The 20,835-nt window shown below is 43.8% G+C and overlaps 1 protein-coding gene across 4 annotated transcripts in view; it reads left to right on the plus strand.

Annotated features, from left to right (window-relative positions):
- sec23a (Sec23 homolog A, coat complex II component) overlaps positions 1 to 14,902 on the plus strand; it is a 32,211-nt gene extending 17,309 nt beyond the window's left edge. For 3 of the 4 annotated variants that reach the window (XM_035407874.1, XM_035407884.1, XM_035407893.1), the window contains exons 13-20: positions 1,951 to 2,057; positions 4,925 to 5,078; positions 7,967 to 8,044; positions 8,725 to 8,886; positions 9,542 to 9,628; positions 12,379 to 12,534; positions 12,741 to 12,806; positions 13,786 to 13,875. In XM_035407874.1, coding sequence (XP_035263765.1) covers positions 1,951 to 2,057; positions 4,925 to 5,078; positions 7,967 to 8,044; positions 8,725 to 8,886; positions 9,542 to 9,628; positions 12,379 to 12,534; positions 12,741 to 12,806; positions 13,786 to 13,875 — 900 coding nt within the window. Of the gene's footprint in view, positions 1 to 1,950; positions 2,058 to 4,924; positions 5,079 to 7,966; positions 8,045 to 8,724; positions 8,887 to 9,541; positions 9,629 to 12,378; positions 12,535 to 12,740; positions 12,807 to 13,785 lie in introns of all 4 variants that reach the window. The other variant, XM_035407866.1, reaches the window with a different exon arrangement.
- Positions 14,903 to 20,835: the final 5,933 nt, after the last annotated feature.

A 20,835-nucleotide genomic window follows, 5' to 3' on the forward strand; every position in this document is an offset into this window, starting at 1 on the left:
AAGCGTGATTCTAATCTGGCGCGTTAGGCTCTAATCGTTAATTACTGGCCCCTCCGTTTGCGAGGGCCCGCTCGCCAATTATCATCTCCTTTGAAGATTTATATGTATGTATTTTTTTTCTCCCCTCCTCTTGGTGGTTTTGCGTTATCTTTCAATCAGCGTTTTGAATAGAATAATTTTCATCTGAACAGTCACTCTGTATACGTCTCAGAATTAGAAAAAAATGGAGCTGATGAATGTGGCAGTGCTTTCCTACATCATTGCAGAATCTTGTCGGTACATTATTTTTTGGTGATTACCAGGAATGGAAAGGCTTTCATCTGCCTTTTGGTCTCCTGTAATGAGATGTCTTATCTAACTTATTGCAGAAAGGAAGAGGAAACATGGGAATGCTCTATAAACAAACAGTGTTATTGCTGTATGTAAACATTGGTTTATAAGAAGAACGGCCATTGTCACAGGCTGCATACTTGAGCAGCTACACACCAGAATAAGGAATTTTTGCCATCTGCACACAGCACAGTATCTGAAAATGGGATGTCAACTACCCATGGTTATGATGGACCTGTTGATTGGATCGGAAAGGATAATCAGTTCCACAAAGTATTTATTATCTTCATTTTACTAGCGATGGGTGTCATTCTGATACTTGTGATTCATGGCTCGCTGTCTTATGAGGGTTTTAAAAAAAATACATAAACAAAATTGTCTTCCCATCTATAGTCATCATTCTTGGAAGTTTTCTATTTTTTCAGTTTGCATTTTTCAGTGGACGTCTTCAGAGAATTATTTTTCCATCATCACGCACTAGTGATTTTTTTAGGGACTTTTAAAAAGGGTCTGTCATTTAAAAATAAAATAAAATATGGAGCTCTGTAGTGCCACCCCGTTTGATTGGGCCAATATGTCAGGGTTATTTAGAAGCATTAATGGTTCGAATTAAAGGGATGAAATATGGTGCATATATTCAGAATCAAATCTGGACTCATTCATCCATTCTTTGATTTAACCACAGGAAAAGTAATACTAGAGGTTGGTCCATAGATGCAATTTTGTGTGATTATTTTTTTTTCTTCCCAAAAAAGTATAAATTGCAGAAAATGTACCCTGCAGCACCTTGTGGTTTCTTGGGGCAAATTTGTTCCAGTATGTACCCCATTGTGTCTCCAGGGGCTGGCCTCACAATGGTCAGAAATTCCACCAATCCACCAATTGTCCAATCTGCTCCATATTTTAGACCATTTAGCTGCTCAACCTTTTTCCTGGAGATCTATAGTCCTGTAGGTTTTCACTTCAACCCTAACAAAAGTACAGCTCATTCACTAGTTAGAGGTCTCGTCAAGCTGCTAATTAGTACAATCGGGTGTGTCAAATTAGGGTTGAAATGAAAACTTGCAAGACTGTAGCTCTCAGGGATCAGGGCTGGGCAGCCCTGTTTTAGACTATCCAAGAGGGTTCAGCCATACAAACAAGCCTATCACATTTAGTAATTAGTATTTCAGTTCAACGGCCAGACGGGGGGGGGGAAATCTGGACGAAACCATAGGATTCCAGCACCTTCTGTACTAAACTTTACATTCAAAAAGTCCAGGCACCCTTACCAAGAAGTTTTTTTGCTTTCAAGGTGTGATAAACTAAGCTTTTTTTCCACAATCCTCTGTGTAAATGTGCCTTTTTTTGACTTACGAGCCCTAAGGGTCCAACGAGCACCTTATTTTATAAATTAAAACATAAAAGTAATTGTATCTTTGTAAGGGTTATTCATTTCTACTGAAGTTTGGCTGTTAATATTTGTGAGTTGCATTTTTTAACGCCTCCCTGAGTAAGTCTGTCAGATCTGTCAGAATGAAAAGAACAGGTAGGCTAATAATATCAGCGGTCCTGCTGGTTGTCTTCGCTGTAATGCAGTGTTGCGGTCTGTACGACGAACCTCTTTTTTTTCTTTTTCAGCACAACGCGCCCATCCCCCAGGGCGGACGCGGGGCGGTCCAGTTCGTGACCCAGTACCAGCACTCCAGCGGTCAGCGGCGCATTCGGGTCACCACCATCGCCCGGAAGTAAGTCCCGTCGCCTCGGCGCCGGTTCTGCGGCCGCGGGTCTCTCTCTCTCTCTCTCTCCTCCTCTGTGGCTGCGGGTCTCTCTCTCTCTCCTCCTCCGACGCGGGTCTCTCTCTCTCTCTCTCTCTCCTCCTCTGTGGCTGCGGGTCTCTCTCTCTCTCCTCCTCCGACGCGGGTCTCTCTCTCTCTCTCTCTCCTCCTCTGTGGCTGCGGGTCTCTCTCTCTCTCCTCCTCCGACGCGGGTCTCTCTCTCTCTCTCTCTCTCCTCCTCTGTGGCTGCGGGTCTCTCTCTCTCTCCTCCTCCGACGCGGGTCTCTCTCTCTCTCTCTCTCTCCTCCTCTGTGGCTGCGGGTCTCTCTCTCTCTCCTCCTCCGACGCGGGTCTCTCTCTCTCTCTCTCTCTCCTCCTCTGTGGCTGCGGGTCTCTCTCTCTCTCCTCCTCCGACGCGGGTCTCTCTCTCTCTCTCTCTCTCCTCCTCTGTGGCTGCGGGTCTCTCTCTCTCTCCTCCTCTGCCATGGGTCTCTCTCTCTCTCTCTCCTCCTCTGTGGCCGCGGGTCTCTCTCTCTCTCCTCCTCTGCCATGGGTCTCTCTCTCTCTCTCCTCCTCTGTGGCCGCGGGTCTCTCTCTCTCTCTCCTCCTCTGCCATGGGTCTCTCTCTCTCTCTCTCCTCCTCCTCCGCCGCGGGTCTCTCTCTCTCTCCTCCTCCTCCGACGCGGGTCTCTCTCTCTCTCCTCCTCTGCAGCCGCTGGTCTCTCTCTCTCTCCTCCTCTGCGGCCGCTGGTCTCTCTCTCTCTCTCTCTCCTCCTCTGTGGCCGCGGGTCTCTCTCTCTCTCCTCCTCCGCATACAGCGGCGGACCTGAAGGGCTGTACCCGCTCTCGGCATCAGCGCGCACGCAGATGGCCTTTTAAGAGATGAAAGGAGGCACATTTTACGGAGGAGAGATTGGGGGGGAGGGGGGGTGAAAGGAAATGCACTTAACGCTCTAGAATTCAAAAGCAAAAGGAATGCAGTGCGTGTAATACAATTTGCTAGCTAATTGGGTATTTTATAATGAGAAAGTATGATAAGATAAAAGCAATAAGAATAATAAAAAGATGGAAAATGGAAAAAAAATGTCAAAGAATCCCTTTAGTTGGTAGTGGCTCTGTGGGCACAGAAAAGAACATTAGATTGCATATTGATGAAAACGGACCATCCAGCCAGTCCAGGCTTGCCATTTACCTACAAACTCCGAGATTATCCAGCACTGTGTTAAAGCCTGGAATTTAATACCGTGAAGGGCTCTGACTCTGTATATTGATCATTTAATTCTACCATAATAAGTCCCAAACTGAACATTGATTTAAATATGAAGACAGTGAAAAGCTTCAATGCATGGGTGCTATTGTATACTTTGAACTTGAAAGTTCTTATTGTTGCATGAGCATGGTGGCAGTGAACCTGGGGGATGATGAAGTGTGTTGTGTGGGCTTGGGCATTTGTGTTTGTGTTTGTGTGTGTGTGTGTGTGTGTGTAGTATGGGTGTGGGCATTTGTGTTTGTGTGTGTGTGTGTGTGTTGTGTGGCCGTTTGTGTGTGTGTGTGAGTGTGCGTGTGTGTGGGCGTTTGTGTTCGTGTGTACCTGTGGGTGTTTGTGTCTGTGTGCCAGCATGAGTTTGGGCTCTGAACAGCATGTGTTGAGAGACTGCCTACCTCCCAGCTTCCCCTGACTGGGACTTGAGTCTTGCGTGGTAACAGGAGGAGCACCGCTACCTCTATACTGTCCAACCAAACACCTCCCCTCCCACCCGCCGGGACACAGTGAACCATTTAGCTTTCACCTAAACATCATATTATTTTTGGCGTTTAACATTGTTGGACGTGGTGGCCTCAGTACTTTGGTGCAATAATTCCACAATGGTCTCTAGAATTTTGATCGAAAGAAATTGTCACTGCATCAAAAGTAACAAAGCACTAAAACCTCCAGGAGACACTATTTTGTTTCTAAGTGCCCTATTACTTGTAAGAAAAGGACAGTCACTTCTCGCCTTGCCGTGTTTTTTTTAGAAGGCCCCTATTGGCGATGTGAGTAGACTCCAGGGCGGGATTGTTCTGTTGTCATGGACGTCACAGCTGGTGAATCACAAATGTACTCTGCACAAGCAATTTTCGCTGTGGTACCAGATCTGCATCTCGCTTGTTTGGTCTCCATAGCAACGTGCTTTCACCTGAAGGGGGCGGGGGGGGGGACCCTAGGACATGTCCCTAGATAGAGAAGTGAGTCAATCGCTCAATCACAGCATTCTCCGAAAAGACATCTAGGATAACTTGAGGGCCACAAGCTGAACCTGTTTTAACTCCTTGTAGAAGCACTGCCTCTCACAGGAGGCTTGCTCTCACAGACCCATAGATCTTGCCAATGCCACCTGTCTTAATTGTTAAAAATAAATATAAAACTTCTGCTCTGACCTACCCCAGGTCTAAGTGCATGATGTGTAATCGCATCTGCATCTACATGAACAATCTGATTCCTAAGACCCTAGATAGATTACTTAAGGTGCTTCCAACTTTCCTTTTAATTCATAGCTGGCCAAGAGCTTGCACAGTATTAGCAGTATCCCAATTAACTGTGCTGCGTCAGCCCTGTGTGCACAAAATCATGGGTAACTTGATGAACTGTTTCTTGATACAGCATTTTAAAACACAAAACAAGATTCAGGGGAAACGGCCAAAATGGAGCGTCAGTGGTTGTTATTGATCGTGCTGCTGTCAGTATTTCAGGTTTGAAGGGGTTGATTGGTTGGTTTTAGTTTGAAAGGGTTATTGGGGCGTGTTTGAACTGAACCAATGGTGTGCTGAGCACTGCTGCCTCCCCCCCCCCCCCCCAGCTGGGCCGACGCGCAGACGCAGATCCAGAGCATCGCCGCCTCCTTCGACCAGGAGGCCTCGGCCATCCTGATGGCGCGGCTGGCGGTGTACCGGGCGGAGACGGAGGAGGGCCCGGACGTCCTGCGCTGGCTGGACCGGCAGCTCATTCGCCTGGTGAGTGTGTGTGGGCGGGGCTTTCTGCTGTGGGGCTGGGGGGCGAGGTCTTCAGTGAGCGTGGAGGGAGGATGCGGTCTTGGGCTGATGAATTTGTTGATTAGGTTGGGAATGAATGAGTTTGTAGATTTGAGTGCATGATTGCATGGGCAGGTGATTGGTATTGATGAGCGAATGTGGTTTGACTCTAGGCGTGGTTGTGTCTGTGTGTGCACCGAAACCTATCGACCTGTTAATCTCTGAAAGCTCGGTGCATAGATGTGTTCAAGTGCTGGGGTGCACCTGCTTTTTCACAGCTAGATACCTGTACAATACCTCAGCTATACAACTGTATCATTCCAGACTTTAGAGTGAAGATTGTGGGTTCTGCACCACATGTAGATGTATGGTAGTTACTTCTCTATGGCCTGGAATTCTTGGCAGTAGGACCAAGCTGGCAAGCTCATACACTGCAAAGGGCTGTTATGGTCGTCATGGTAATACCTTTTTTTTTGGTTTTTTTTTTATCATCGTAGGAGCATGTTACTGCGGTTACTTGATTAACCAATTACCAACCAGCCCTATCGAATTTACACGGTTTCTGAGTGGAGTGCTCTTTTTTAATAAGAAAATTACTGCGGTTGTGTTGTGTAAGAACACGCCTGCTCAAATTTGTAATTTAGCAGAGCATTTACTGTAATTATGTAAATGAACACAGCCACAATGCACATTTAAATATTGTGACCGTTATTAAAAGCTTGTATTGTGTGAGTCATCATTGAGGAAGCAAGGAGGTGCTTCTGTTCTGTAGAAGTGGCCATTTTTATTTTTATCTTAGCCAGTAGCTGTAGTATTGCATAACACTGAAGACTATGGGACTATAATGGGTCTTATTTTTGTTTTCTTTCCTCCCAAGACATCACTAAGTAGTTTGTTCAAGTATAAAATATGCTCTTCATTCTGTATTGTGTAATCTCCATTGGTTGTAATGATATTCCCTTCTAGTAGCAATTCTAGCAGCCTTATCATTGCTTGTCATGTCTGATTGAAAGTTAAGACCTGCTTTCCCCAGGAGGTAAAACGCATGCAATTATATTTCCTGCAATTTAGGCCAGCTGTCGTACATTTCATGAAGTACTTCATGATGCGTTCTCTCACATTTTTGCTGTCTTGCACTGTAACTCCCAAAAAAAGCATATCAATTAATTGCTATCATGCAGATTCTCAGCTTTTATTAAAGGGTGTTTTTATACACTTAGGTTTCAACATGTAGAAATAATGCCATCTTTTAGAAATAGCCCCACATTTTAGGGCTCCCTAGTGTTTGGGACAAATGGCTTCACAGGTGTTTTCTGATTACTCGGATGTGTTCAATTGCTTTCTTTAGTGCAGGTATAAGAGAGCTTTTGGTATCTACTCTTGAATATAGGCTTTTGATTGCCTCTGGAGTCTGTTGTTGGTGTATTTCAGCATGAAGACCAGAGGCCAATGAAAGTCAAGGAAGTCATTATGAGGCTGAGAAATAAGAAAAAAAGTTAGAGACATAGGCCAAACCTTAGGCTTGCCAAAATCAATTGTTTGAAGCATCACTGAAAAGAGAGCACTGGTAAGTTCAGTAATTGCATAGGGCCTGGTTGGCTAAGGCTAAGAAAGACCAATACGGTTGATGACTGGGAGTTCATCATTATGGTGAGAATTCTTCAAACACCTCTCTGAAAAACACTTCAGGAGGCAGGCGAGGATGTGTTTGTGACTGCTGTCCACAGAAAACTTCACAAACTACTGAAGCCAAAAAAAACTGAATGGCTTGGTTGAATGGCTAGAATGAATTCTGAAGTGTATAGACCCGACCCATCTTACCTGTTCAAATTCAAGCAAATGCCTCCCAACTCTTTGAAACGCACCTATAGCAAGACAATGATTCCAAACATACTGCCAAAGCAACAAAGGAGTTTTTCAAAGCCAAAAACCGGAAAAGTCTCAACCAGCTGAGTCATTCACCCGATCTGAATCCAACTGAACATGCATTCAGCTTAAGAGAAATCTTAAAGCATCTGGCCCCCTAAACTAGCAGGAGCTGAAGATGACTGCAGTACAGGCCTGGGAGAGCATCACCAGGGAAGATACTCAGAACCTGTGATGTCTATGGGTCACAGACTTTAAGCAGTCATTGCATGCAAAGGATATGCAACCAAGTATTAAAAATTGTATACCTTAATTTATGTAACATTAATATGTCCCAAACGTTATAGTGCCCTGAAATGGGGGAGCTATATATAAAAACTGCTGTGAAGCGATGTAAATGGACTGCATTTATATAGTGCTTTTATCCAAGGTGCTTTACAATTGATGCCTCTCATTCGCCAGAGCAGTTAGGGGTTAAGTGTCTTGCTCAAGGACACTTCGGCATGCCCAGGGCGGGGTTTGAACTGGCAACCCTCCGACTGCCAGACAATTGCTCTTACCTCCTGAGCTATGTCGCCCCTGGATACTAGGTGTACTAGGAAGTGATGTACTGTAACTTTCTGTGCTGCATCAGTGTATTCAAACAGCCGCTAGGAAATGGCTTCATCCTCCCTGTAGCCGAACGTCGTGATTGGTCAAAATCAGAGGATCACTGCATGCCTGCCTTTGTAAATTTCACTGAGTGCTGGCAATCTGCCTTAATGGTCGGTGTCAGGACCGGACCCCTCTGCTAATTTACAATCTTCCGCTGCAGTCATTGACAGGAGTGCTCTCTTGCTGATTTATGCATGTCTACCTGACAGGGCTCAAAGGAATGAGGCTGTTGCGCATCTCACCCGGGTTCATGCCTCACAGCCCCCTGTTTAAAGCAGCGCTCATTACCCAGAATGTGCAAGACGTTTGTCCATCCTCGCAGCTAAGCTGTTAAATGTGTACCTTTTCAGTGCCAGAAGTTCGGAGACTACCACAAGGACGATCCCAACTCGTTCAGATTTTCAGAAACGTTCTCCCTTTATCCACAGGTGAGTGATTCACTGCACCCTGTCTGAAACGATTCTGTCTGTGCAATTCTCAGATTTATTGTTATTTACCTCAATTTCCTCAGAATTTTGAGATTGAATTCTTGTCCTAATTGTTTAAGGGAAGCTTTAGCATAGCATTTGGTCTAAATATTATGGATTTCTATGGCATAAATGGTTGCTCAAGCTTGTTAGTGTCAGGCATAGTGCTATGCCCTTAAGATGGTATAAGGATCTGCAGGAAGAAATGATCCTTTGCAGGCCTGGAGTTACTCCCGGTGATGTAAGCTACAGGAATATGCTCCAGTAACTTGCTGTGGTGCACTGATAAATCACTCAGTCCTTTTTTAAATCACTCAGTCATTATTTTTATATAGCACAGGTTTCAAACGTATGGCGCTGGACGTTTTCCAGACGCAACAGAAAATAAACTGAAAATGAGTCATATTTAGCCAATGAAAGAAAAACTGGGAAATGCTGTCTGGTTGAACTCCCGGGAAAAGGATGGAATCGAGAAAATAACATCTTTGTAAACGCGTACATTGAAGAAAATGGGCCTGCACTTTAGAGGGTAACTCATGTTGTTTTTAAGAGTGGTGCTTACATTGGCTGTAAAAATGCAGGCTATTCAGGGATCTGAGCATGCTCCTGCCCTCACCCGCTTTTGGTTGAAACCCTTGCAGTTCATGTTCCACCTGAGAAGGTCACCCTTCCTGCAAGTGTTCAACAACAGCCCCGACGAGAGCTCCTACTACAGGCACCAGTTCATGAGGCAGGATCTGACTCAGTCCCTCATCATGATCCAGCCCATCCTCTACGCCTACTCCTTCAACGGACCTCCCGAGGTACTCCATGGCTTCTCGGCCCCTGGCCTGACCCGTCGGTCTCTCAACGACACCCACGGAGAACCCGCCCACCGTTTTCTCCACGAGTGGATTTGTGTTGGTTTCAGCCTATTGACTTGTCCGTATCTTGGGTGTTTATTTTAAAGATAGGTTTTTAGGTGGCTCTTGGATGACTAAGCCTTCGGTTGCCGCCGGCAGACGTTTTCAACGTACAGCGAATTTGAATATGCAGATCGCGGAGTCGCCCTCAGCGTTTCTTGGCTCGGCTTACTTCCGTCGTCATGAGTCACTTCGTGCCGTGAATGGGTTTCAACGCAAGCCTCGGTCCCTCCGTCAGAGACGCCAAACGCTGGCGCCCGTTCGCGGTGTTTAATATGCACGGCGCCTCATGGCTCCCGTCCGCACTTTATCGATAGTGACGGTTCGTTTCCCTGAACGCGGCTGGCCGTAGCTAAGGAGGATTAATGTAATTTGCCGATGTAATATTTTTAGCACTGAATCAGTCGGACTGCATTTCACCCTGAGAGGCGAGATATTGAATTAGCTTCGTTTACCGATACTTAGTTGGGAAGGGAGGGGGGGGCACGAGTCTTAATACTGGGGACACCCTGTGCTGACCGAGGACGTGTCTCATTGACCTGTTGTTTCTCTGCAGCCCGTTCTGTTGGACAGTAGCAGCATCCTGCCTGACCGTATCCTTCTAATGGACACCTTCTTCCAGATCCTCATCTACCATGGAGAGGTATGGACCACCATCCTGTCCAGTGTGCGGTCTTCGACCCGCCAACACGTACCTTCATATATTCTGTGTGCAAGGATTTCACAGGCTAATAACTACCAATATGTACCTTCCTTATTTATTTTCCACAATTATATATCTGTATGTACAGTGCCTTTGGAAAATATTCAGACCCCTTCACTTTTTCCCACATTTTGTTACGTTACAGCCTTATTCTAAAATTGATTACATTCATTTTTATTCTCATCAATCTACACACAATACCCCATAATGACAAAGCGAAAACGGGTTTTTAGAAATTTTTGCAGATTTATTAAAAATAAAAAAAACTTTTAAAGTGAAGGGGTCTGAATACTTTCCGAAGGCACTGTATGTGTGTTCTATTGAAGTCTAATAACTGTCAATAAGGTGCTGAGATTGTATACTCAACTGTTAGACCAGCAGTTTTCTAACTCGTTCTGGGGCTCGTTTTTTGTTCTCAGTCAATTTTTTTGATCGATTAATGTTGTTGAAAACCTGTCAGTTCTTCCATAATTCTGTCCTTAAATCTACTTGAGCACAATGCGGGCTTGTATTGTGGCCATGTTCTTTGTCTTTCGCGTCTGTTAATAATAATGATGGATTTTGTTTACGTAGCACTTTACAGTGAAGGGGGCAAAGTCATCACCAATGTGAAGCACCCACCTGGGTGATGCACAGCAGGCATTTTCACTTGTCAGTCTGATGTAGTTTAATTAAAAATTTGACCTCTAAATGAATCGTTTGCCATACAGCACATTACGGGAAATGGAAGCGGCCGTCGGTCTGGCATTAATTCTTCCTGGCATTCGTAGCTATTTGTGGCAATAGGGAAACGGAGAGGTGGATTTGTCTCGTTCCACAATTTTGAGTTATGTATAGCGTTCGTTGGTGTATTGCTCCCACGAAAGCCTGAAAATGTGAATTTGTGTTTTTGTTTTTTTGTTTTTAAATCGATGAAAGCACCTATTAATTCTGGGTCATGTGATGTTCGGGTAAGCTGTCATAACCTGCAAAGGCATACCTGCCATTCTGAAACAAAGAATCCAACAGCATCTGTGCTTAATCAGAAAAGCTGATAAAAGCACGTGTCTTCTGCTCGTCCCCCGACAACTTCAGTAAGAGCAGAGAGGGTGTTGTCAATAGTCAAACTGAGAAACAATTGTACCATTAAGAAAATATTACTTGCCACTTTCATTTATTCAGATTATCCAGGGTGAATTACAATAAATCCTGTCAGTAATTACATTGGGGGCACTGGTGATGATACAGAAGCCGGTTTAAACTTTTCGTTCCTCCATCAAACACGCGCACACACACACACTCACACACACACAAGCTTATAATAATAATACAATACAGTACGGTTTTGTGCTTAAGTGCTTAATAATAGCGTCTGTCTCTGTCTTTGAATAAATCTGGTTGGCTGAGTCATTTTGGAGGGATGAACTAATGAATAAGCTCAAGAAACTTGAGAAAAGACTGTTTTTAAGGTAGTTCATCACTTTTTAGTAACTTTCAAATTTGTTATTGCTAGCTAGTTGTTTTAATGTTGTCTGTGAAAAGCAATTTGAAACTTGCTCTTGTGCTGCTTTTCTGACTGTTAAAAGCTGTATATTTATCATACAGTTGATTAAAACAGATAAAACTGAAACGCGTCGCTCAAGTCTGGGCATGTGCTAAATAGTTTTGTTTACTGATTATTTGTGGAATTAATATCATGGGTGCATTCTGGAATGAGTGACTCATGTTTTCCTTATAGTTTAATGGCATGTTTGGCAAGGCAAGGTTAGCAAAGGTGTTTGGGCTAATGTGTTGTTGCTTGCTAGGTTGGTAAGCAGGGTAAAGTGCTTTGTTTATGGTGGTTCCTTGGTAACCTCCAACATGGAGTTGGAGCTTCCATGTCATGGTTAGTTCAGCTGTTTCAGAAGTGCCTCTCTCTCGTGCAGATTTTAATTAATATGCACCTGTTTTACGATCAAATATTGCAGCCTGTGGTCCCTGTTGTTGTAACAAAAATTATTTGTTGTTGCGAAAACAAGAGGCTTTACTTTACTTTTGCTCCTCCCATTGTTGATGCCAAGTCAGCACTAAAGCATACATATGCATGTTTTATATTTAGCTACTATCACAAGGTGACTGTTTTTGTTTCTGTAACCTTCATAAAAATGATGTTTGTGTGTGTGGTGTGCTGAGCCAGTGAAATTGTTTGTTCTTGAATTCTGCAGCGCATACCACTGTGAGATAATGAAACTGTTCAGTGATTGGCTGGTTCCTGTGAATTTCCCCTCTAATGGATGAGTCGTTTCAGATGCGTTTCCATTCCCTTTCATCTTCTGAAACAGTAATACAATAAAACGCGATTGCGTGAATTATGTCGTAAATTAACGGAAAGATCATGCTGTTTGTGTTTACTATATTGACGTTTTGGCAAATGACCATTACTGTCATATCAGAGTGACTCCGTTGTGAGAGGAAATTAAATTTCCGTGGCAGCCTATGACAACACACCAACAAATTCCACAATTATGAATATTGAAAACGTTGTTTTGGTACATAGACACCATTACACTCATTCTCAAATGAGTCAGGATGTATAACGGATAATTAAAGGAAAGGGAGTTGAGAAAACGAGGCGATAAGGATGAAATGGCGATTAGTAATATACTTGCGTAGAGGTGGCATGTGCAGGGCTGTAAAGTGAGATTTGAGCTGTGCTTCCTGTCTCCCGCCAGACGGTGGCGCAGTGGCGCAAGGCCGGCTACCAGGAGATGCCGGAGTACGAGAACTTCCGCCACCTGCTGCAGGCCCCGGTGGACGATGCCCAGGAGATCCTGCACAGCCGTTTCCCCATGCCCCGCTACATCGACACCGAGCACGGGGGCAGCCAGGTGAGCGGAGTCTTTATTCCCTCCCCCCCCAGGTACGGTCTCTGACCCCCGGAGGGCTTCTTTAAATCCGGACCCGCTGGGCAGCCGCGCTAGAGGTGCGATCGTGGCGGTCTCCAGAAGTGGAGACCCGAATGGTGTTTCCTGCTTAACCGGGCCATGCGCTCTCCGAATTCTTAACAGGACATCTTGTGTTTCCTGTCCCCCAGGCACGCTTCCTGCTATCCAAAGTCAATCCCTCGCAGACCCACAACAACATGTATGCGTGGGGCCAGGTAAGACGACCTTTAACCCTTTAAGGTGTACGATCACAAATATGTTATTAAAATGTTCTCATCTGAGCGTTCTAATGCTGATGTAACAATAGCTGCTGTTAATTGAAAGCAATGGGGTTCTAGAACACTGACGTAGGATTAAGAAAAAACATTCCAAGAAAGCCTACCCTTCAAAGGGTTAATGATCTTTCGGCGTGTTCGCGCGGGGCTGGTCTGCTTTGTTGCCTTATGTGCCGCTGCTCTGCGTGGCGCGCCGACTTCCCACCGTGCCGCGCCGCGGCGAGCGCAGGAGCCGCCGTTAATCTCGGTTCACCACAAGCGCCGCGTCGGGTGGACGATTAGCCCGTCCTGCCACAGCCGCCTTGCTCCCCGTTATAATTAGAAAGCATTACCAGCCTGCACTGCTTCACCCCTTCCACACTACGGGCGAGCCATCAAGTGCGCCTGCCTTGCTTTGTTGCGCTTGGCTAAATGTCTTCCAAATAGACGTATCTGTTATCATTACGCGTCGGGGACAGGCTGTTTGAAACTGCACATAATTGCCTCTCCAGGACTTGATTGTTCAAAATTGTGTTATTACAGGGACAAATTATTATCAGGGGAAACACTGAGAATGCTAATGTTCTAGCGTCAGAAGGACTCGACCCAGCGGTCGATGACCTCACGATAACCCTTTGTGTGAATTTTGTTGGTTTTAAAAAAAAAATCCACTTGCCTAAGCTCCGGTGTCTTTTCAAAGCAGTCGGTGTCATCCACAGTGTGCTTCACACTTCAGAGAAACCACCGGCTGGTGACAGAATTTGCTTCACATACGCCAAGATATAAAAACACCTGTCACACGGTGAAGGTTTTGGGAAAGAGTTTTTGCTGGTTGAATCGATCCTCCCGAGGTTTGCGGGACACAGGGGAACTGTGGGAAGTGCGGTTTGTGTTTTAGGGCGGACGCCTCACCGTTTGTGGCGTGCTCTCCCCCCTGCAGGAGTCGGGCGCGCCCATCCTGACGGACGACGTGAGCCTGCAGGTGTTCATGGATCACCTAAAGAAGCTGGCCGTGTCCAGCGCGGCCTGAGGGCCCCGCGAAGCCCCAGCCCTCCGCAAGGAAGCTCCAAGGAAACGCCAAGCGCAGAGTTCAGAAGCTACGAGGAGACGCTCAGGCGCTCGCCAACCGAAATGTGAAGCAAAGTGGTCCTGAAACACCTGTCTCTCTCCCTGTTTCTCTGTCTCTCTCCCTCTCTCTCTCATTCTGTCTTGCTCTTTCTGTCTTGCTATCTCTTTCTCTCTCCCTCCCTCCCTCCCTCCCTCCCTCCCTCTCTCTCTTTCTCTCCTCCTCCCTCTGTCTCTCCCTCCCTCTCTCTCCTCCTTTTTGTTTTTTGTTTTGACAAACCGCTTTATTATTTCAGGACTGCTTGAGTGCACACAGACTGAATGCTCGGCCTCCTATATAGCCATCGATTTCGCGTACGATAATGGTAAAAAACAAAACAACAGTGGGTTGGCTAGAAATCGTCCGGATATGCATCTCCCTCAATTTAACACTACAGCAGTACATTTGCATAACGTATCAAGACTTCCTGTGCAAGTCAGCGGACGCTTGAGCATATTTATCTAGACTGTGGATGTTCTATTGTAATGCCCCTAACAGAACTGTGCCTAGGTTTCAAACGGGCAAGATTTCAAATACGCAGTGCATAGGCGGAGTTTTATGTGAAGCACAACTCAATCTTATCTCTAGTCAGAGTACACCGTTCAAAGAATACTCTGAATGCAGTTTTAAAATTGCTTGCTCTTGCAAAAATGCAGAATTCAACATGACCCTTTGGGAAATGAATGGCGAATATTCTATCATTGTAATTTAAGACTGAGAATGTCACAGCTCACAATTTCTAGCACCGTCTGGCTTTTTTTGTAGACTTTATTTTTTTTGATGTACACAGATTCGTACCTGCTCTTTTTTTGTCTCCTGTAGGTCCAGTGTTATCCAGTGCAAATTTGTGAAGGTGTAAATGCTGCCTTTCTATGCCTGATACTTCTGCCTTGTTTGTAGCCATATTGCATCTGGAATTTCTAATAAAATAAAAAAAAACTTAAAAACTTCACATCAGTTGCTTCCTTGACCTGTCAGATTGAAAATCGGTGTTGATGTGCATCGCGGAGCCGCGTTGCAGCACACTGGACTGGACCCACCGCCGTAGGAGACCTTTCACCATTCTGCTGTTGACGATGTAATGGGAAACGGAACGGCTTCTATTAAATCAGTCGGCATCGAATGTTTAGCATTCATGATTTTGCATTTAATATTTCTATAAGAGTTCATTTCAATACAAATGCAAGGGAGGTAGAAAGCAGGAAAATGGTTAAACCTAGTTTTCTACAAAGGATATCACCTACATTGTTTATTTTTTGAGTGGAAGCAGTTTTGGCCACAGAACAGAAAATTGACATGAAATTGTGGTAGATGAGGTTCAGAGCGGTTTCTCCGTAAATGACATGCAGCAAATTTCGTGATTGGCAGCTTTGTGGTTCTCAAAGATGAAAGGAGTTTTGTGCTTTATTTGAATTCAGATGAACTTCATAATTGATCTGTTGCTTGTGCTCTACAATCAAATGGCCATTGTGTGCCACCACTGCCAGGTTCGCTTCTGAATAAGTCCAGATCGATGTACGTGCGTTTTGTATTAAACGGTAAAACTCCCAAGACTGATGGTAGTTTTTGTTAAATTCTTGTGCGGCTATGGTTTGCTGTAACATGCATTCTTATAACTTATATTCTTATTCTGTTTTACTGAAATTTATACGGTCTGTAAGGGTTAGCTTTAAAATGTTATCGTAAAGGAGGAAGGAAACCTACATACAATGGAAATATGCCCATTGGCATTCATGTGTTTCTATCCTCAACAATTTTAAGGGATTGTGCAGTCTTTCTGAAATCTTCTTTTTAAATTTTCAAATAAATAAATAGATTAATTCACGCCTGCAAGAATGAGGGGCTTGAAACCGCAGAGTAGTTAATTCTAAATTAGGCTGCTGAATTCTCTAGGATTAGCCCCCCTCCCCTCACCGGGTCTGCTCCACAAATATTATTTATATGTGACTGTGGAAACTGGCCCAAATCCCATTGTTTTAGGCTTGGACCACTCTGTGACTCCTACATATCCACACACACTGCGTGACCGGCATTACTCAAGTCTGGTGGTGATCTTGTGGGGGTGGAGTGTTGGCTTATGCTGGTCATGGCTTGCATTGCAGTGGTGTTGTCAAAGACAATGCTGGTACTCAGAATGTTGCCGTTTCAAATAACGAGTGGAACCCTGCTGAGCATGTTATTAAAGATGGATACGCTCAGAGCACAATCCCGCTATTTAAAACACAATGCTCTCCTATTTATTAAAATTAATAAAGTGGAACGGATTTATTATTTAACTCGGGATTCTGCAAGCTGGTCCCGGAAAGCCGCGGGGTCTGCTGGTTTTAGTTGCTACTCCGCTCTTAATTGATCAATTAAAGCAGCTGATTGCGCAGTTAACTCGACCTCATCGGGGTCTGAATTAACAGAATTGTTGCCTTCATTGGCATGGGTAAAGACAAGAAGCGGTATTAAATATTCATGCTAAGATCTAACCACTCCACTGACCACGCATTTGGGGATAAACTGAGAAAAAAATGATCGAGAGCAGAGGTTTCATCTATACTATTTGTATTATTGAGAAGTTCGACGGGCCCAGTAAAACTCTGTCTCCGAGTGTAAAAGAGGGTATTAGTCACCTCATTCGGCTTCTCTAGTTTTCTTAGAGAAAAGATTTGTGGTAAATGGTTAATGGGTGAACATACTGTGTGAAGGAGATGGAGAGGTCCTTATGGAGAAGTACCGCATACGTCGTGTTCTCTGTGTTTGTAATGCATTCAATGCCACTCATTGTTAAAAATAAGCCCACTCAATGTATTGGGGCAAAATAAATATTGCAGTGATAGCACGAATATTAATACATTTAATTTACGTAGGGAGCAGTATTAAGTTATGCACGCCGAACTTGGTCCAGCAGGAAAATGAAAAAATAAATTACGACCGTGGTGATAATTCACCGTCGTACTCCTGTCATTACAGTTCTGTTCCAGAGATGTTAAAGCGCGTCTCATAGTGAAGAGGCATCGTACTGAAAATCTAGATGACGGGAGTTTTATTTTTATAAAAACCAGGACATTGAAATAAATAAATAAAAATTGTAAGACATTTCTAACTACATACCTGGGACTCATTCTTATTGTTTTGGGGTCGCATGGTTGTGTGTTTATAGTACTTGTACCTTACTTTGTTGTTTCATGGAGGAAATTATGCTTGGTACACTTGCAGCGGGTAAATCCGGCCTGTGGTTATAAATAGAACCATGGTCTGCTTGTTTTAATAAAAAAGATTAACCTCTCACTGTGTGTGCCAGGGTGCTTGGCCTTGCCAACACATCATTGTTGGCAAAGTAACTAATTGCTAACTGTGTAATTCCATGATAATGGGGCTGCACCCAGTAAGATTTTCAGGGGTTGGAGTGATACAGACAGTGGCTGTGTTAGAAGCCATTTTGCCTGTATTAGAAGACTAACAAGACTAACAAGTGCTAAAAAAAATCTTAGCACATTATGCCGTAACATTTAACATTGTGAAGTATGTGGTATGTGTGAAGATGGTTGAAGTGTGATCTTGCTGAGTTCAGAAGCAAACATTCAGCTGGAGTACCATATTTTAATTAGGGTTTCTCTCATCATATAGCCTCTAATCTAATAATCCAGTGTGCACTCAGATTAATTTTATGTAGACTAATATGCAGGACTGTGCATGATTTTATTTGTATTTGCACTTTTACATTTTGCATTGTTTTTGGTGTAAATGAGAACAGGCATTGTGCACCACTGCACAAAGCTTTTAAGTCTGAGTCTCTCGTCAGGGCAAGTAGATACTGCATATTATGAAGATGGTGAACAATATAAGCTGCTCTCTCTTATGGAAATGCAGCACCTGTACTACAAATTACAACATTGCTGCAGTTTTTCTATGAGCCGTGTTACATTCGTTGTTTGCATATTTGCATTTATATGTTACGGATCCTATAGGGATACTGCACACAGATCTTCCTCTTGCATCTCGTACATATTCTGTATCGGGTAAGTATGTACTATGTGATGCAAATTATTTTTTCCCTGGTTGAGGTACCTGGCTCCTCCACCCCGCCCCCCCCCCCTCCCCCTCAGATTACCAAGAGGAAGAGATGCAAGAGGAAGATTTGTGTGCAGTATCCCTATAGGATCCGTAACATATAGATGCAAATATGCAAACAACAAATGTCAACAAATGTTTTGCGTATCCCCCTAAAAAATTGTCACATCAAATTATATTATAAAAAGGAGAGGGCAGCCTGAGATATCTTTGGAGCAATTTCTCAGCATCAGGCTGCATTTGCCATCTTTATTTGACATTGCTGCTGCTGCCCTCGTGTTTGCTAGGTAAGCACTCTCACTAGCCAGCTGCAAGCTCTTCTGATGCTTCATGGACACTGCAGAAAAATCAAGCTGCCTCAAGATGTATCCCCTGTCTTGTTGGTGGAGCTTTGCAATTCAGCTTAATCAATCCCATCCTCTAGCACTGCTCAATTAGTTGCTTTGGTAGCCGGCTGGCTACCATATCTTACGGGCAGCAGCTTTCTCCACCCCTGGGTATATTTGCTGTGTGTATTCAAAAGGGAAATTGCTGTCACTGCTAATTCAAATTCCTCTGTTCCTTACTCTGTACATCTTGGTCGATTCAAGTTAACCCTTTCTCTATGTTGTAGCACTGCCAATGCAGTGTAGTTTGTTACTTGCTTACTATTTAGTTCCTTGTTTGCTATGCTACCCTCTTTCTGTAGCTAGGGATTTAAAATAATGTTCTCCAACTGCTATCTATTTCAGCCCCTGGATAAGGCAGTGCTGACTTCAATAGTACTTTTCTCTTTTGGAGATCAATTCAGCCAAGTGGTGTATGAAGTTGTAAGGCTTGCCTGCCTTTAGATGGCTCAGGGGTGATCCCTGGGTTAAAAGCTTCTTCATTACAGAGGTATAGTGTGTATATCTTGTTTACATGAGGTGCAGTTAATCACATGAACTTGCTGTGCACAGTTTGGGCAGAATGATACAGTGCCTATATCAACCAAACCAAAGTGTGACGGTGAGTAGATAACCTCTTCTTTTTGTCTGTTATAAGACCAAACATTTGGGTAAACCTTTATTTGGAACAGCTGGGCTCCCCCGCTGAACTGTGCTATTGATCCCACTGCCGTGTGAAAGGGCTGACCTTCCATCTCGCTGGGGGTGTGCCTGCCTCATAGGTTTGTTTCCATGCTGTCCCCTTAAGGGAATGTGTGCTACAGCCTTTACCATCTAGACATTACCACCTCGCCTTCATTTTGGAATAGGTGTCCACCACAGGCCCTCTGTCTAAAAACTGAGTTCAGGGGCATGGCCAGATCCACAGATCTGTATGGTAGTAGAGCTGCTTGGCAGACTCTGGGTTTCTTGGATTGTCACCAAAATATGTTTTCTGGGGAGACATGCGGGTGCAACTCGGGGACGTCAGGGACATTTTGGTGGAGACAAAGGGAGGGCAAGAGAAGAGCATCTGTACCCAGTTTTCTGTCTCCAAGGCCAAATGCCTGCTGCTGTGTGAGTGGTATACTGCAATGCGTTAAGTGTCCTTAAGCCAGTTTAGAGTTTGTTTTCAGTTCATCTTTAACCCCAATTTGCGAAGCCAGGTGGTAATGGCTGGCAGACATCACTGTTCATCCCCGTGGCTGTCTTTCTACAACAGAACATACGGTTAGGTAAGTTGCTTTTTTCTCAAAAATAGCCACAGTTTTATACTGTTGCTCCGCGTAGGTGTGTTCAGAGAAATTGAGTTCTATTTTTAGAATTCTTTATACAATGTGTGATGCATAGCTCTGCACATGAATATGTATGCATGTTAGCGTGTCATAAGGAAGTCATTTTTAGTCTGTGTTGTTGAGGCAGTGTTTGGCAGCATACAGGGGCATACTTGTCAAAGTTTGATTCTCACTCCAAGGGGAAGTTTAATTTGCTAACTTATCTTTCGCATTTTCAGGAGCGACTCTGTGGAACAGACAATGGAACATAGTAGCCGGTGTGGCATCACGAGCTGGATTCATCCAGATTTTTGCATAAATATAAAAACGAATCTTTATACTCACGCAAGATAATGTGTGCTCTCATTAATTTTGTATGTCTCTTTCATTTTTTGTTAAAATAAACGGTATACAGCTGTAATAGTATAATATATATTATATATATATATATATATATTTTAAAAAAAAAACATTTTTTATGCATTGTGTTCAATGCATTATGTGATCTTGTAGTCCTGTTTTTGTTTTATTCCACCACTGTCAAATTGAATGTAAGATCACCATTAGGCTTTTAATGTCTAAAGATAGAACCTAATTGGAAAATGCTTGAGTTGATTTATAGCTTCCAAAATTGTTTGTTGTACAGTTTAAAAAATGAGGCATTTGAAATTATGTGAATGCTTCTGTTTCAGATGTTTTGGAAGCAGTGCTCTCCCACAGAGGATAAAGAACAAGCAGCATTTTCTTCAAAGCGTACGGATGTTATGATGTCAAAATAATGCTCATCACTTCACCTCAAACATGACCCTGCACAAGAAAGCTCTTTTTCAAAGCCCACGGTTTTGCATAAACAATGCAGCTATATAAAGCTATTCAAATGCAGTGCTCACTGCAAACACAACATGTTCTACATCCATACTGATAGTGGATTGATGGTTTACTTCATCAAGTATTTTTCTGGCTTCAATTTTAGGAAACCATTCTCCAATTAAACAAATGGACAACTATGATGTATTGGGATCTGTTTCTATATTGCTTTTAAAGATTCTTTGGTTCATGATACATGGTAGATACAATAAGGAATCTCTTCGAGCACATGAAAGCTGGTTGTTAAAGCACAGGAACCCTCCAGATCAAAGGTACTGTAG

Source organism: Anguilla anguilla, chromosome 1 (genome assembly GCF_013347855.1).
Source record: "Anguilla anguilla isolate fAngAng1 chromosome 1, fAngAng1.pri, whole genome shotgun sequence".
NCBI classification, from domain to species: Eukaryota; Metazoa; Chordata; class Actinopteri; order Anguilliformes; family Anguillidae; genus Anguilla; species Anguilla anguilla.